This window comes from Salvelinus fontinalis, chromosome 22 (assembly GCF_029448725.1).
Source record: "Salvelinus fontinalis isolate EN_2023a chromosome 22, ASM2944872v1, whole genome shotgun sequence".
Classification (NCBI taxonomy): domain Eukaryota; kingdom Metazoa; phylum Chordata; class Actinopteri; order Salmoniformes; family Salmonidae; genus Salvelinus; species Salvelinus fontinalis.
In genome coordinates, this window is record NC_074686.1 from 18,578,714 (window position 1) to 18,597,576 (window position 18,863).

The window sequence follows — 18,863 nt, forward strand, 5'->3', positions numbered from 1 at the left end:
TATTGCCAATGTTTTCACACTGCTGCTCTTTCCTTCCTTTTTACACTGCTCCACCCTCTGCCCTCGTCACCCTCTGTGCCATCTCTCCTTGTTCTCTTGAAACAAACTCAATGGCGACCTCCCCTCAAATCCAGTAAATGTGCTGAACTGGAGGAGGAGCTGAAAAACGTCACCAATAACCTTAAGTCCCTGGAGGCCCAGGCGGAGAAGGTGTGTGTTGGTATTTTACCTGGGTGTGAACCTCAGATTAAACCAGCATGTTACCTGTGTGTGGGCATGTTTTTTGTGACTGTAGAAGCGATTTTAGTAAGTAATGTGTTGACAAATGTCTTTGCACGTGTTGCAGTTGATATATAATACTGTATCTGAGTGAGCAGAATGTGCATTTGAGTGCAGCTGCTGTATTCACCCTACACAAGGTTCTGTATTGACTCTGCCTTGAACAACATTGGCAGTGTGTACTACTTATCCATATACCCCAGGCAGTTAACCTTGGGTTAATTGGTCTGTGTAGTTAATTGCCCTTTGGCATTTACCTCCATTCTAGGCTTGAATACCCCCTACCTCAAGACATCCGTTCTTGTCATCAGTGCCCTTTACAGCCTATGTTTGTAATTTCTAGAAAGGTCACACTTGCGTGAGGCATAGAGTTCATTTAATCTCCATATTTCTAATTGGACCAAAGGCCTGCATGGACAAACACACCCATATTAAGTTTAGGGCTTGGTCTAATATAACATATGGATCAAATGTAATGTTACTCTTAAGTTGAAGAGGCAATGCGGCCATAATGAATTGTGCCTTTGCACCCCCTTTGTAATCGTTATCTTCCAATGACCCAGCAGTGGCATACACTTGAACACTTCTTCCAGGTCTGTGGTCATTAAGCACCAACCAGAAGAAAATACTGAAACAGGAGACTACCGGGACTTGTTTATGGTTGCAAAACATTTGAAGAAGTGTTCCATTGTGTGACTTAATGAGCACAACCCAGGTTTATGATTGTTCCCTCTAAATTCTTGCATATGCAAGTCCAGGTGTGCTCAGAGCAGATGCACAGGAAACATCCCTACAAGTAAAGCTGTTTCAGTGGAGTAAAGGTTAAATAAATAAGTGGTATTCTACTTCCATCTTTTATGGACTGGAGTGTTCTGGTATTCCTCTGTTATGTTTTACCAGTGGCCTGTCCTATGGGGAAAAATATTCAGAACTTTGGCAAAATGTTTTGTGTAGAAATGCTTCAATTTAATGTATTACGTGTTTTTTTTATTGCATTATCCATTTTATTTCTGTTTGCAGTCAGTGATTGGGCAATCGAGACACTGCAGTCCAACCGTGAATTGCAATCTCAGCATGCAAGTCACACATGCGCTATTAACTTCACAGGGGTTGTCCTTGATATTCGTCTAATTATTGAACTAAATTGGCATGCATTATAATGGCATGTTAAGAATCCTGTTGCAGCATCGATAAACTGGTCTTTGACATGAGATTGAGGTGATTTGTTTTTGTGAGTGTCTGTTTGCTCTCCATGCACTTTAAACTGACAATCCTATTTCTATTACAGTACTCCCAGAAGGAGGACAAGTATGAGGAAGAGATTAAGATCCTGACTGACAAGCTCAAAGAGGTAAGTGGATAACCTGTAGAGCAGGTATCATCACTAGATTCACACGCGGGCTGATATTCTGATTATTATTTTGGGAGTGAATGGTCAGGGGGGCGGAAACATAATTACAAATTGGTAATTGACCGCAAGAAGCCCAAAAGGATCTAAATCCTGACTAAAACAATCATTTCAAACCTTGCGTATGTTTGTATACAATCACATACTGTATATCTCTATACTTGGGAATACTTTGGAACAGATTTCATAAACAAAAATTGCTTGGCACTGATTTTCTGCGGTTTTATCTTATGTCCAGCATTAAAATAAAATCTTGACCCTCGGATCACCAGTTGGGGAACCCTGACGTAGAGAGTGGGGGGGGGTGGGGGGGGGTGGGGGGGGGCTCCTTAATTCGGTTGATATAATTTCACATGGTTGACACTTTCTCAAGCAAAATTCAGGGAAGTCCATCTAAGTACATGCGTTGTCGGTCTATGACGTCCCCTTATAGTATCTAGTGTGGCTTCTCTGGCGATGGGGGGGGGGGGATTCATGATGTTCAATTCCTCAAGGAGATTTGTTTGATAGTAGTTAATGGATCGGAGGTGGGTATTTTTTGTTTCCTATCTGTTATTTGTCTGGATGTCTCGTTTGTAGTTTGTCTTGTGCATTGCATTTGTTTGGTCTAGTCACTTTTTTTCCCCTTTTTTTTCAGAAAGTGATTTTAGTTTGGTTCGATTCCTTTTGTAGTCCCAAGTTAACATATTTAGTCTAGTATCTTGATTGAATGCTTTGTTTTGACTTCTCTTAGGCTGAGACTCGTGCTGAGTTTGCTGAGAGGTCTGTGGCCAAGCTGGAAAAGACCATCGATGATCTGGAAGGTAGGATCCAGCCACTTTGCCTTAACTCCTGTATTTCCCACTGCACTGTCTACAGGAAAAGTCCTGTTCTGGCTTAATCATACTATTAGCATACATCATCACTTTCCCTTTGGCTGCTATTTCTTTCCCTCACTCTCCTTTCTTTATACACATCTTCCTATTCTTTAAAAAAAATGTATCCCTTCACTCTTTGGCCTCTCTGAACAGATGAGCTATACGCACAGAAACTGAAGTATAAGGCCATTAGTGAGGAGTTGGACCACGCCCTCAATGACATGACTTCCATGTAAATACAGGCTTACTGTGTGTGTGTGTGTGTGTGGTTGTCGTGCAGGGACTGGGGGTTTGACTGCAAATCTAATATTCCCCTAACACTGCACGGAAGTCAGGTGTCCAGGAAAAACACCTGGCTTTAACACGTCACCTAACATCGCATATCATTTGTTCAAATTTTTAAAGCGCTGGCAGACCGTGACAAACTACATCATGCAAATAGTAAAGCTTGAGTAATGCTACAAAACCTGTCAACCAAGACTGTATTTATACAAAAATATTTTGGGGGGACCTAATAAGTGTGATGTGAGTGGTGTGACATTTTAAAGGGTGGTTCATGAAGTCTAATAGGCAAAATTGCAAGCATTCAGTTATTCGGCTATCAACAATTACACTAAACGTCTACAAGAAAAGAGTTTGTGATACCCAATGGCTACTAATCGTAACAATGTAATGATTCTCAGAATCTGTAGTGACGGTTTCTCAACCCCTCTGTTTTCAGATAAATGTCGGGAAGCTCACTCCTGTTGTGGTTTCAAGAATTTTCTCAGTCCTTCTGAACATCCATCTCGGCTGTGCAGTTCTCGCTCTCCCTCCTGTCAATATTCACTCATTCCTTACTTGGTTAAATCTGTTCCCTTTTGGTACTTTTCACTCTGTTGTCCTGTTTCTTTTGCCCCACTGACTCTCTCTCATTACTCATTGTGACCCTCATCTTTCCCTCTCTCCATCCCCTCACCTCTTTCCCTCTCCTTTTGGGCAACAGTCATTGTATCTTTGGGTCACTGTATGCACTGCGCTCAAGCCTGTAGTTGTTGTATTGCTATTTCCTCTTTTCTCCATCTTGCCTTCACCCTGTTCTCTACTTTGTCTACACTCTGTACATGTGATTCTCTATAAACATTTAACAAAGGGAGGAGGAAAAACCTGTCCACGACTACTTTCTTTATTCTCTTGGCCTGTGCTAGCTAGGGTAGCTTCAAAGTGACAACAAACACAATTGTTTCTGGTTCTCTTACCACGTGCACATAGTTTTTCCACAAGTAGTCTTGGTAGAAATTGTACATTTTATTTGATTTAATGAGCAGAGCCTCCACGTTGGTTTAGCATCATGCTAGCACTAGAATTAAGACCATGTTTAAGGGAAAAGCAGAAGGCTTCATTAAAGATGTGCCATCTGTATTTTGGTAATTTACTCATCTAGTGCCAGTCGCAACAAGTTCATTCAAACAAGAGGTCAAGTAATGGGTAGGTTTTGTTCACATGTACAACGAGATGTCACAATGGTGCACTTCAGCAATTTTCAATACAGAGCTCATTAGCAGTGCAGCTTATGAGAGATTAATCTGATTAGAGTCATTAATAAAGTTATTGCAATGTGAATATTGTCCCTTTTAGTGTCTGTTAGTGTCCCCCCAGTTTTCTGAATTCATTGTTGGACATAAGACTGCAAAAACACCAGGAAATCAGCTGCAAATGATTTTAATTTTGGAAATATGTTCCCAACTATTCCCACACAGAGACGTGATCATAAACAACAAATGTATAATTCATTGGATTTTTATAGGACTTTTCTACCAACTGAGGTACTTTACATAGTAAGGGGAAATGTGTAGCACCCACCTCCAGTGTTGCATGGCAAGGTTTTTGTGCTCAACACACACAAGCTATCAGGTGGAGAGGTGAGGAGTGATGTTAGCCAATTAGGAATGAGGGGGATGATTAGGTGGTCTTGATGGAATATTGCCAGGTTGGAAATGTAGCCGTGACACCGGGGTGAACACACTACTCTTACAATGAGTACCGCGGGGGGGGTTAATGTCCCATCCAAAAGACACCACCCTATGCAGGCCAATGTACCCAAATATATAATCAAGGTTTGAAATGATTGTTTTAGTTACATGAACTCAGCAAAAAAAGAAACAGCCCATTTTCAGGACCTTGTCTTTCAAAGACAATTTGGAAAAATCAAAATAACTTCACAGATCTTCATTTTAAAGAGTTTAAACACTGTTTCCCATGCTTGTTCAATGAACCATGAACAATTAATGAACATGCACCTGTGGAGCGGTCGTTAAGACACTAACCGCTTACAGACGGTAGGTAATTAAGGTCACAGTTGTGAAAACTTAGGACACTAAAGAGGTCTTTCTATTGACTTTATAAAACACCAAAATAAAGATGCCCATGGTCCCTGCTCATCTGCGTGAATGCGCCTTCGGCATGCTGCAAGAAGGCATGAGGACTGCAGATGTGGCCAGGGCAATAAAATGTCCATACTGTGAGATGCCTAAGACAGCGCTACAGGACGGACAGCTGATCGTCCTCGCAGTGGCAGACCACGTGTAAAATCTGCACAGGATCGGTACATCTGAACATCACACCTGCGGGACAGGTACAGGATGGCAACAACTGCCTGAGTTACACCAGGAATGCACAATCCCTCCAGTGCTCAGACCGTCTGCTATAGGCTGGGAGAGGCTAGACTGAAGGCTTGTAGGCCTGTTGTAAGGCAGGTCCTCACCAGACATCCCCGCAACAACGTCACCTACGGGCACAAACCCACCGTTGGACCAGACAGGACTGGCAAAAAGTGCTCTTCACTGACGAGTCATGGTTTTGTCTCACCAGGGGTGATGGTCAGATTCGCATTTATCGTCGAATGAATGAGCGTTACACCGAGGCCTGTACTCTGGAGCGGGATCAATTTGGAGGTGGAGGGTCCGTCATGGTCTGGGGCGGTGTCACAGCATCATCGGACTGAGCTTGTTGTCATTGCAGGCAATCTCAACGCTGTGCGTTACAGGGAAGACATCCTCCTACCTCATGTGGTACACTTCCTGCAGGCTCATCCTGACATGACCCTACAGCATAACAATGCCACTAGCCATACTGATCATTCTGTGCGTGATTTCCTGCAAGACATGAATGTCAGTGTTCTGCCATGGCCAGCGAAGAGCCCGGATCTCAATCCCAATGAGCACATCTGGGATCTGTTGGATCGGAGGGTGAGGGCTAGGGCCATTCCACCCCAGAAATGTCCGGGAACTTGCAGGTGCCTTGGTGGAAGAGTGGGGTAACATCTCACAGCAAGAACTGGCAAATCTGGTGCAGTCCATGAGGAGATGCACTGCAGTACTTAATGCATCTGTTGGCCACACCAGATACTGACTGACTTTTGATTGACCCCCCCCCCCCCCCTGTGTTCAGACTTATTTAATTTCTGTTAGTTACATGTCTGTGGAACTTGTTCAGTTTGTCTGTTGTAAATATTTGTATGACCATAAGATTCAACATGTTAAGTTTGCTGAAAGTAAATGCAGTTGACAGTGAGGACGTTTCTTTTTTTTGCTGAGTTTATTTCCATGGTGGATTCAGGGCTGCAATTTATGGAAGATGCCAAAACTTGAGATAGATGGCGAAGTCAAAAATAGGCTAGTTTCCATCTGTGGCAAAGTGTTCCCTAAAACAATGCTGTCCCGCAGGTGTGATGTTCGGATGTACCGCTCCTGTGCTGGTGTTACACGTGGTCTGGCACTGTAACGACGATCAGCTGTCCGTCCTGTAGCGCGGTCTTAGGCGCTCGCAGTATGGACATTGCTTTTTATTGCCCTGGCCACATCTGCAGTCATGTCTCCTTGCAGCATGCCTAAGGCATGTTCACGCAGATGAGCAGGGACCCTGGGCATCTTTATCTTGGTGTTTTTCAGAGTCAGTAAAAAGGCCTCTAGTGTCCTAAGTTTTAATAACTGTGGCCTTAATTGCGTACCGTCTGTTAGCTGTTAGTGTTTTAATGACCGTTCCACAGGTGCATGTTCATTAATTGTTTATGGTTAGTTGAACAAGCATGTGAAACGGTGTTTAAACCCTTTTACAATGAGTTGGTTGTTTTTATGAATTTTCTTTAAAAGACAGTGTCCTGAAAACGGACGTTTCTTTTTTTGCTGAGTTTAGTTGCAAAGAGTGTGACGAGGATTTGGTAATATGGCTGACTATTAAAAGATGGCTTATCTGTTTTTCTAATTTTGTAATGGACACAGTGCAACCTTTTGGTAGGTAGGCTGCAGCCAGGCTTCAGCTGCAATACAGCAAAGTCAAGCAAGGTAGTTGTCACTGGGGAAGTGAAATTATAGGATTCAATGACTTTGCTGATGATCATTCACGCCGCAAATGACCTGTAATGATGATCCTAGAATTTTATTTAGCTGCTGCCTTTTCATTATCTGGATAGACACTTGTGGTTTCTTGGCAGTTGCAGATGATCTGCCTTGTATTATCTTTTGAGGCAGAAGATGCTTCTCAAAGTTGAGAAGCACACTGCTGTAAGACACCAGCAAATCCCAATACAGATATTTTTAGTCAGATACTGTATATAATGACACGATTATCTTGTCTCCGCTCCAACAATGGGAGTGGTTGTCCCAAAGGCCCTGCAAAGTACAGTCAGCTAGCCAACTACTTTTAATTGTGATTAATGAACAAGGTTAATGTATTGACTGCAGGTTGCAGAAATTCTACTTTTGATGTAATGAGAAATATGGGCGTCATGTAGGCCAAAAGGCAATACATTTCTGTCAGAGACTGCATGCTACTTCCACGCGAACGTCTATTTACGTCTCTGGTATAGCAGGTAAAATTACGGCGTTCACATCCTGTTCACGGTTTGCGCACGCGTAATCCCGGTGTAGCTCCGCTATAACCCCCCTGAAAAATTGTATTTATGATTAGTAGCCTACTGAGGCATGGAATGCAGTAGTTCAAAAATGTCAACCATGTCCTTTGTGTATAACATGAAGTTTTGTAGGCTACACCAGACAAGGGCGATCGTCGCTGATCAAGGGGGAAGCTTCAGTGGAGCACTGAGCAGCAGCTACATAAAATTGAATTATGTAGATTTAAAAAACTTGAATCAAATTTGTATTGTATTTTAAGTGAATTTACTTCAACTTAAGGATGTAGTGGTTGAAGAAAAAAACATTACTCCAGGAGACTGCTCTATTCACTTTTCTCAGGGATTCTATTGTAGGACGTGTTCGACTGGGCACAACATTGTGAAATATTTATATCAAAACTTTATGTAGAACAAACATGCCTCCGAATAGGAGTCAGCGCTGTCTTTTTGTCTTTCTGCAACGTTCCACAACGTTTGCTTTAAGAGCCAAACACACCCTACACAAACAGAGCGACCGAGCGTCGTATGCGGTCCGTTCCAAAATTGTAGACATAGGGACTTGACTCAACCGTTGGTGACTTAAATTTGGACTGGAAAACAGGGGACTTTGTTCTCGATTCAGACCGAAGGTTTAGTGACTCTAATTCACTGGGCCGCTTGTCAGAGGAAGAAGTGATCATCTTTGTTGTGAGTGGCAGGGGGAGGGGCTTGGTGTGTGTAAATGGGAAGGTGCACACCACTGAAGCAGCGAGGGAAACGAGGCCATAAAGACACTAGAATAAGTGTACATAAACACTAATAAAACATGTGTATAGTTAATTTTTGTGATACAGGCATATGGAGTATCGTGCTGAAACATACATTTGAATTCATTCGAAATATTGCCCAGTCCTAGTATTCCTCCAGATAGTGACCACTTAATGTATTAGGCCTTCGTTTGTCAGTCCCTAGTGCAGAGTTTCCCAAACTCTGTCCTGGGGACCCCAGGTGGTGCATGTTTTGGTTGTTGCCTTAGCACTACACAGCTGAATCAAAGCTTGATGCAGTGTTCATTTCTGTCTACAAAAAAATAGTGACTCAAATATTCGTCAAACACCTATTTTTCACTTGCAATTGACAAGACTGTCTAAATAGACCAAGAATCCTTTAATTTCAGTTGACTAAACCGATACAAGACAAAATTCTCTGAATAAAACATAGTGGACTGGATTGAGAGCTTTTCAAATATTAGCTGCACAGATGCACAGCGCAATTTGTATGACTCGTCCTTCCCACTGCTGAACAGATTTGCGCTGTGCATCTGTGCAGCAGTGGGAAGGACGAGTCATACAAATTGTGCAGGCGACTCGCTTGCTTCACCTTAGCTAACCAGTCACCACTAGCCTTCTAGTTAGCGATCATTTGCCTGGATATGAAACACTGCTTTACAAAATTAAAAACAATGGCAGCATTGAGTTTAACAGTAAAATAGTCTATTTTTCTCTCCCTTGAGTAGGCTGTAGAAAAGTAGGCGGTCTTTTAAATTGTAGTCTTGTTCAACCCGCCCACTTTTCCCACTGCATTTCATATACAGGTTCTGTAGCCAAGTCTCCCTCTTTTCCTATGAGAATACGGCTTGATTCTATTTCGAAAGGCTTGACCCGTTATACTGGTGCAATGTTTTTCTTTCTATTGTGCAGGCCACATTCATAACAATGTTGCATTCATAAAAAGCATATCGTGGCCTGCTCTAGAACTAGGCTACTTGCGTACCGAACAGTTAAACATTTGACTACACCTTGTTCAGTGAGATTACGTCATTAGCTAGCTATACCTAACGCCCTGGGGCGCGTTCAGCAGGACAGAACGTTCAGATAGAAATATGCTATGTAGAACAAACATGCCTCTCTGGCATGTTGAATAAGTAATAATGTTGGCGCTCTTCATGGAATTTCTATCTGCAAAGTTCAAGAACGTTTTTCCACAGAGCGTGGCCCTGGTAACATTACCAGTAGCCTATATGGAAACATTACGTTGACACAGAAAGGAGAAGGGATAGCAAACAATTGGACTAAATTCCTCTTGCCAGTACGCTATAGGCCGGGGCTCTCCAACCCTGTTCCTGGAGAGCTACACTCTTGTAGGTTTCACTCCAACTCAAGTTTTAACTAACCTTATTCAGCTTATCAACCAGCTAATTCTTAGAATCAAGTGCGCTAGATAACGTACAGGACTAGCTGTCCAGGAACAGGGTTGGAGAGTCCTGCTATAGGCTGACTGGGTAAATCACTTTATTTTGAGTTAATATGGAACCAGTCACTCAGTCTTGAGCACTTGGACCAGGACTCGTGCCCTGGGCAAAATAGTCATTACCCCTCGTTCTACTTTTGGAAATCAATGTGGCTGCGGCGTCTGTAGAACATTGATAACAATGGCAATGACGCAACAGATACTACTTTGAGGCACCATCTGGTGATTGTGCCGCTCTCCCCCCTGTCTGTTTTGTATGTCATGTGCAGTATCTATGTAGGCTCAATTAGGAATTTACATGGCCAGATAATATATTATTCTTGTGTTTGTATTCTCTTCCCAACAGCATAAATGACAATGTTATGCAGCAAAAATGTGGTAGGACAAGGCTGTGTAATTTGTTTTCTATAGGTTAATGAGTCAATACAAATTGTGATTAAAATGAAAGGGCATTTAGTTAAACAGTGGGCCATTTTAGAAATCATTTTTATAACTAGACTAAATCATTATTCAAATTACAAATGTGACTAAGACTAGACAAACCCCCCCCCCAAAAAAAAGAGTGCAAAAATGAACACTAGCTTGATGATTAGTCGATTATTTAAATAATCTGTATAGTGCTAGGGCAAAAGACTAAACGTGCACCACTTGGTGTCCAAAAGACAGTTTGGGGAAACGCTGCCCTAGTGGCTAACTCAGTAAGTCTGCCCTCCTGTGGCCATCTTTTCATCTTCCAACTACTCCATCCTCAGGTAAATATGACCTTTTCTGCACTCTTTGCTTATTTGGTATTTTATTTAGTAGTATTATTCTGTTAACTATGCTCCAGTACTTTGCCATCTCTCATCCACTTGACTGTCTACACTTTATAGCAGTGTTGCTCAATATGTATCCTGGGGACCCACTGTGAATGCTGTGTTTTTGAGACTTCTTACATGCTGACCACACCTCTTGCGTTGTGCGCAGGCGTTGAATAACATGCATGTGTACATTTATTTTGCAATCATTGCACCCACACCGCTTGCGCGCGCCAAGGAGCGGCTGCGTTGCCAGGTGCTAAAATAGAAGTTGTTTCTATTTGTGGCGCAGTCCTGCAAGTCCTGCCTCTCCCATCTCATTGGATTTTAGAAGCAGACACCCACGTGCCATCTCCTCATTGGTTTTACCCACGTGGGTGATTGAAACACGAACCGAGGTCGGTCGTCCTCATGGTAATACTATTAGATGCCAATTGCCATAGAAGTCCAAAGGAAAAAGTCTGAAATGAGGAGAGATGACTAGAAACAATTCGGTTGACCGGTTTATGTGTGGTTTAATTGTCAGAGTAGAGGACCTAAAATAACTAAACGTTTACATCCCAGGACAAATTAGCTAGCAACTGCAAGCTAGCTAGCAAAATTGCCACATGTTTAATGCTTTTCGACCTGTCCCAAACTAATATAATTGGTTGAGTTTGTTTTGATATTTCAACCTGCGTGTCGTGATCGAGTTTGGGGGGGGACAAAATCAATTTGCGCACACCTGCGACCGGCTCGGGTACGGTGTTGGGCTGTGTTTACACATGCAGCCCAAATTTTGGTATTTTTCAGATCAGCTTTGAAAAATATTTGATGTGTAAAGATGTGATAAGTCAGAAGACCAATTAGTGGAAAAAATACCAGTTGGGCTGTCTGAATAAACACAGCCTTCGTCTATCTGCTTGGTACATGAAAGCAAGTTAAGTCACTGAAGAGGATTGCAAAGCTACTGGTAATTTACCAAAGTTACTGTTATCTAAAGTAAATGTGCCAATAATTACAACCTATGGTAATTTTGGAAGTATATGCTTGACCATTTTATTTTTTTCAAATACTCTTTTATATAGTATTCCTTTTATCTGTCTGTCCATTTTAGTTTCGTGTCAATAGACCATATGGTTCAAGATAATGGCCTAATTAATCAAAAATATAATTATTTCAATTAACTCTAACTCTTCAAACTATAAAGTCAACTGCCAGCAGTTTGGCATCAGCATTTACAACATGCTGAAACCCTCATATTTAACACCAATAGTGTTCACTTAGTTGATGGTTTAAATTTAGGATAATGTTGTACAGCTTCATTCTGTTTTGTATATAAATGGATTATTTTATATGTTAAATGTGAAAAGGCCAGAGGCCCAGAGAATTAGACAACTGCGATAATCTGAAGTACTCAAAGGCAACTAGATATCATCTGATATCCCCCCCAAAAACAGGACAGTTACCAATTTACTGGTTAACTTTGAAAGTTTCCAGTAATATACTATCCCTTTGCAACCCTACCTCTGAAGATTTCCCATTTTTAGACATGTCCAGTTATATATTGTTTTAGGGTAAAACTACTCAACCTCAGTCATATCGGGCTACGTCATAATCACAATAAGAAACCATCAGGACGGTTAGCAAACTGGCTTAATTATTGGGGGTAAAGCCAGTTATAAGCTCTCAACGGCTGGTTATGGCAGTGTTCTTTAGCCTTTATGACAGATTAAAATGGAACCTAGGGATGTTTGGCGTGTTCTCCTGTTAATCCAGATGAAGTGTAAATATGAACCTCTCCCTTTCTCTCTCTCCCTCTCCAGAGAGACTGGCCAATGCCAAGGAGGAGAACCTCAAGATCCATGCCACCCTGGACCAGACTTTGCAGGACCTCAACAGCTTCTAAGAACCCGCAGATGGACTCCCAAAAACCATCTTCCTCCACTTATCCCTTTGCCGACCTTTGCTTTCCGCCTCTCTCTCGTTCAGTCTCATTTCTCCCTGCTCTGCTGTAGTGGAGGGTAGGAAAAATCCCCACTGGAGGGTGCTAAAACAACTATTTACAATGACACCTTTATTCTCAACAGCATTGATTGTTCTTGTTTAACTTTAGGTGTTCTCCAATGTGACATCTTGCGGAAGCTCTTGCCTTTATCCATTGAAATGGTGTTTAATAGGGGAACTCTGTCGTACTTGTGTGGTCTATTATTCTATCTTCTCCTCGCTTGTGTGGTCGATTATTCTAACTTCTCCTTGTTTGAATGGGGCTAGCATGTCTGCCTTTAAGGATTTATTGCCAAGTAAACAAGAACATGGTTAGGCCACTCATCCATTATAGCCCATTAGAAAAAGGGGAAACTGAGCACTTTTTTTTTTTTTTTTTTACCAGCCATTTACTACATGATACTATTTACTCCTGTCCTGCTCTTGTATACTCTGGCCTGGTTCTATTTTGTTTGCTAGCACCTTCCCCTAACTCCTAAACCCTGAATGTTCACACATCTGAAAGGGGTAAACAAGATGGAGTAAGCTCCACTTGGCCTATCAGAGGGATGGGTCATTTCCACATAGCTTAGGCCTATGCAGTCCTTTCTGACTAGTTCACACCAAAAAGGGTTAGTGGATAGGGTACAGAATGTAACTGGCTTTCTGTCCTCCTATATCGCTCCTTTTGCCTACTTTACACCAATACGGTTTGGGACCAAAACCACATTGGGTGGTGGTTTTCCTATTCCTTAGGTATTTGTTTGTGTACCTGATATTTTGTTTTATCCCACTTATAGCCTCTATCACAAGACAATGCTGCACTTGTATGACTTTAATTATTTGGCTGCATTTACATAGGCAGCCCAATTCTGTTTTTTCCACTAATTGATCTTTTGACCAATCATAGCAGATCTTTTCATATTAGCTCTTTTCTAAGCTGATCTGATTGGTCAAAATACAAATTAGTGTGAAAAATATTAGATTTGTCCTGCCTGTATTAATATAGCCTTTTAAGTTTGACAGGTTTATGGTGAAGTACTTGGGTTAAAAAAAATCAATGGCTATCACCTTGCCACTACCGTGCCAATTATAGAAAATGGGTGGGGGATCTGATCAGTGTGATGCGAAACCTATACATTTTTAGTAGGAGATTAAACTAAAACACCAAAAATTAACTCAATGTTTTAACTGGAAACTCACTGTGTGTAACCACTTTGTTTTGTCTTGTTCCATTGTAATAACTTTTTGATGATGAATAAAGACCATGATTTTTACTGCCATACAAAACTATGGTCTAACTATAAGTTAGTTTCTCCTCTAGAGTGCAATTCATTGCTGTGTAGACTTTTTGATTGCATTGACCCATCCCTGGTTTGAGTGCCAGACAACTTTTGATTTGTTTAATAGACCATTTAATATAACTCATACCAAGAGATGCATACATACATAACAATTAACACAAGTAAAATGTTTCTTTCATGTTACACACAACTAATCACTATCATACAGTAATGTTAAGCTAACTTCGAGGAATAGTCATCTTCATTGATTATTTTCAAAACTAATGGTTTTAGTCGGTCTTGATGAGCTACATGTCTTTATACTGTATATCATGTTGGTTTTCAGCCATTCTGAATTAAATCTGTTGACTGACATTTCTATGTTCAGACCTTACTATGCTATTGAGTTGTGAGGGATTGTATGAATGTCTGTCTTTATGTCATGTGCCATTGTGTCATGTTTTGGTACCACTACCTGTATGTGTCCACTCAGTTCATGTCGAGGGTGTGCCTTGCATCTGTTTGTGTGAAACCGCTCTGAATGTTTCTTCCTTGCTGTAACGAGGCACGTCGTTGTCAGTTTTCAAAGGAAGCCTCAGCTGGCGTCGCCTATATAGGCATGGCAGCTTATGATTGGCACGCATCATTACAATGACGTTGCACAAGTCTGGCTTCTTAATGACTTAGCAGTCGGGGCGATTCCAATGGCTGGGCATCACTTGGGGGCAGAACCGAAGGACATCAGTCAAGTGACTGGTTCTAGGCACTTTACCATGAATCCCAACTTGAGATCGTAGGTGCGTATGTACAGTACCAGTCAAGTTTGGACACACCTTGTTCAAGGGTAGTTCTTCATTTTCTCCATTGTAAAATAAAGACGTCACTATGAAATAACGCATGCAATCCAGTAGTAACCAAAAAAGTGTTGAAATCAATATTTTATATTCAAAGAAGCCAACCTTTGCTTTTACGATAGCTTTACACTTTGGCATTTTCTCAACCAGCTTCACCTGGAATGCTTTTCCAACAGTCTTGAAGGTGTTCTCACATATGCTGAGCACTTGTTGGCAGCTTTTCCTTTACTCTGCGGTCCAATTCATCCCAAACCATCTCAATTGGGTTGAGGTCAGGTGATTGTGGAGGCCATCTGAAACAGCACTCCATCACTTTCCTTGGTCAAATAGCCCTTACACAGCCTGGAGGTGTGTTTTGGGTCATTGTCCTGTTGAAAAACAAACGATTGTCCCACTAAGCGCAAACCAGATGGGATGATGTATCGCTGCAGAATGCTGTGATAGCCATGCTGGTTAAGTGTGCCTTGAATTCTAAATACATCTCTGACAGTGTCACCAGCAAAGCACTATCACACCACCTCCATGCTTCACTCTGTGTCTCACAAAGACAAGGCGGTTGGAACCAAAAATCTCAAGTTTGGAATCATCAGACCAAAGGACAGATTTCCACCGGTCTAATGTCCATAGCGTGACAATCGTGGATTACATGAAGAAAACCAGCCCCATCGCAGACATCGACGTCTTGCTCACAAATAAAATTACTTTGAGGACAGCACAGTGCTACCGATATGGCCCACTACCAAATACTGTGGAATCTCCTCCTCCGTGACCGAGGTGAGTAAAACATTTAAACATGTTAACCCTCGCAGGGCTGCCGGCGCAGACGGCATTCCTAGCCGCGTCCTTAGAGAATGCGCAGACCAGCTGGCTGGTGTGTGTACAGACATTAAATCAATCCCTATCCCAGTCTGCTGTCCACACTTTTCCTGTTTCCAAGAAAGCAAAGGTTATTTATTTTATGGTAACTGAATTAAATTACTATCTCCCCGTAGCACTCACTTTTGTCATCATGAAGTGCTTTGAGAGACTAGTCAAGGATCATGTCACCTCCATCCCCAGCTTGGGGATTCGATCCAGCAACCTTTCGGTTTCTGGCCAAATGCTCTATCCACTGGGCTACCTGCTGACCCACCTGTATACCACCCCTACCTTGTCACAGCACAACTGATTGGCTCAAACACATTAAGAAGGAATTAAATTCCACAAATTAACTTTTAACAAGGCACACCTGTTAATTTAAATGCATTCCAGGTGACTTCCTCATGAAGCTGGATGAGAGAATGTCAAGAGTGTGCAAAGTGTGTTTTAGCTGTTTTTTGGTGACTACATGATTCCATATGTGTTATTTCATCTTTTTGATGTCTTCACTATTATTCTACAATGTAGAAAATAGTACAAGTAAAAAAAAACTGGAATGAGCAGGTGTGTCCAAGCTTTTGACTGGTACTGTATATGCGAGTTACTTAGATATCAAGTTAGAATTCACCCCTTCGTGGTAAATCATGTGTCTTTAATGTAGGGCTCAGGTTGGGCTTGGGCCTCATCTCATCAGGTGTTGGAGTCAGGCTTGAATTTCAAAGGTTTGCGTGTCTGTCAATGAGAAATTTCCACAAAGACTCACCGTTCACAGCACCCCACCCCCTAGTTTGGATATCCCCAACAATATATTTTACTAACAAATTCCAAAAGTCCTTAAATAATATGAAGTCAACATGGAAAATCATCAATCAACTGTTGAACAGTGCAGTAGTAGAGAGAACAGTCTATGACTGGGGTGGCTGGGGTCTTTGACAATTTTTAGGGCCTTCCTCTGACACCGCCTGGTGTAGAGGTCCTGGATGGCAGCCCAGTGATGTACTGGGCCATACGCACTACCCTCTGAAGTGCCTTGCCGTCGGAGGCCGAGCAATTGCCGTACCAGGCAGTGATGCAACCGGTCAGGATGCTCTCAATGTTGCAGCTGTCGAACCTTTTGAGGATCTCAGGACCCATGCCAAATCTTTATAGTTTCCTGAGGGGGAATAGGCTTTGTCGTGCCCTCTTCACGACTGTCTTGGTGTGTTTGGACCAATCTACTTTGTTGTTGATGTGGACACCAAGGAATTTGAAGCTCTCAACCTGCTCCACTACAGCCCCGTCGATGAGAATGGGGACGTGCTTGGTGCTCCTTTTCCTGTAGTCCACAATCTGGTGATCCAAATTATTGCTCAGTATCTGTACTACCATGTTTTTCAAAAATCCTAGAAATGTTGGGGTTTAAGAGAATGTTGAAACATTTAAATCAACACTGTATTCTATATGAGTACCAATATGATTTTTGTAAAAAACTACTCCACAGATATGGCTCTTTTGCAACTTGTGGAGACAATATTTACTGCCCTTAACAACAATGAATACGCTCTTGGCATCTTTTTACATTTATCCAAAGCATTTGACACTGTTGATCATGAAATATTACTTTCTAAATTGCATTATTACGGTATTCATCATTATACATATAATTGATTATATAGTTATGTTTATGATAGAGAACAATTTGTTTGTGCAATCGACTGCATTTTCCAGGGACAAGATATCCTTGTCCAACAGGGTTTGATCATTTGATCTTTCTTATTCCTAATCTATATCAATGACCTTGCTGCTGTGTCTTCTACGGTACATCCCATTCTCTTTGCTGATGATACCAATTTGATTTTATCACACAAGAATTTTGATTCACTAATTAATGAAGCCAACTCAGGCACGGACAAATTTTCTGAATTTTTCCAGATATACAATTTATCTTTTAAATGTAAAACAATTCATTTACCCATATCTCATTTACTGCAATATTGTCTGGGCCAGTACATATCAAATAAAATAAAATGTTATTGGTCACATACACATGGTTAGCAGATGTTAATGCGACTGTAGCGAAATGCCTGTGCTCCTAGGTCCGACAGTGCAGTAATATCTAACAAGTAATCTAACAATTTCCCAACAACTACTTAATACACACAAATCTAAAGGGGGGAATGAATACATATAAATATATGGATTAGCGATTGCCGAGCGGCATAGGTAAGGTGCAATAGATGGTATAAAATACAGTATATGATATGAGTAATGTAAGATATGTTAACATGATTAAAGTGGCATTGTTTAAAGTGACTAGTCATCCATTTATTAAAGTGGCAGTGATTGGGTCTCAATGTAGGCAGCAGCCTCTCTGAGTTAGGCCACCAGACTGCTAAACAGCAATCACTATCTCTGTCCCAGCTTTGATGCACCTGTACTGACCTTGCCTTCTGGATGGTAGCGGTGTGAACAAGCAGTGGCTCAGGTAGTTGTTGTCCTTGATGATCTTTTTGGCCTTCCTGTGACATTGGGTGCTATACGTGCCATGGATGGCAGGTAGTTTGCCCCTGGTGATGCGTTGTGCAGACCGCACCACCCTCTGGAGAGCGTTGTGGTTGAGGGTGGTGCAGTTGCCGTACCAGGCTGTGATACAGCCCGACAGGATGCTCTTGATTGTGCATCTGTAAAAGTTTGTCAGTGTTTGTCAAGCCAAATTTCTTTATCCTCCTGAGATTAAAGAGGCGCTGTTGCGCCTTCTTCACCACATTGTCTGTGTGGGTGGACCATTTCAGTCTGTCTGTAATGTGTACGCCGAGGAACTTAAAACATTCTACCTTTTCCACTGCTGTCCCTTCGATGTGGATAGGAGGGTGCTCCCTCTGCTGTTTCCTGAAGTCCACGATCATCTCCTTTGTTTTGTTGGCGTTGAGTGAGAGGTTGTTTTCCTGACACCACACTCTGAGTGCCCTCACCTCCTCCCTGTAGGCTGTCTCGTCGTTGTTGGTAATCAAGCCCACTACTGTTGTGTCGTCTCAAACTTGATGATTGAGTTGGAGGCGTGCATGGCCACGCAGTCGTGGGTGAACAGGGAGTACAGGTGGGGGCTGAGCACGCACCCTTGTGGGGCCCGTCTGTGGACCTGTTGGGGCGGTTTGCAAACTGAAGTGGGTCTAGGGTGGCCGGTAAGGTGGAGGTGATATGATCCTTGACTAGTCTCTCAAAGCACTTAATGATGACAGAAGTGAGTGCTACGGGGCGGTAGTCATTTAGGTCAGTTATCTTTGCCTTCTTGGGTACAGGAACAATGGTGGCCATCTTGAAGCATGTGGGGAAAGCAGACTGGGATAGGGAGCAATTGAATATGTCCGTAAACACACCAGCCAGTTGGTCTGCGCATGATCTGAGGACGAGGCTAGGGATGCCGTCTGGGCCAGCAGCATTGCGAGTGTTAACACTTTAAATG

General features: G+C 42.1%; 1 protein-coding gene across 12 annotated transcripts in view; it reads left to right on the forward strand.

The window, feature by feature from the left end:
* The window catches only part of LOC129819981 (tropomyosin alpha-3 chain), a 32,220-nt gene extending 18,136 nt beyond the window's left edge, over positions 1-14,084 (forward strand). For 2 of the 12 annotated variants that reach the window (XM_055876740.1, XM_055876744.1), the window contains 5 exons: positions 135-210; positions 1,568-1,630; positions 2,421-2,490; positions 2,698-2,776; positions 3,266-3,355. In XM_055876740.1, coding sequence (XP_055732715.1) covers positions 135-210; positions 1,568-1,630; positions 2,421-2,490; positions 2,698-2,776; positions 3,266-3,269 — 292 coding nt within the window. In that variant the 3' untranslated portion in view covers positions 3,270-3,355. Of the gene's footprint in view, positions 1-134; positions 211-1,567; positions 1,631-2,420; positions 2,491-2,697; positions 2,777-3,265; positions 3,694-12,266 lie in introns of those variants that run through there. The other 10 variants (XM_055876733.1, XM_055876735.1, XM_055876739.1 and 7 more) reach the window with 5 other exon arrangements.
* The last annotated feature ends 4,779 nt before the right edge of the window (positions 14,085-18,863 follow it).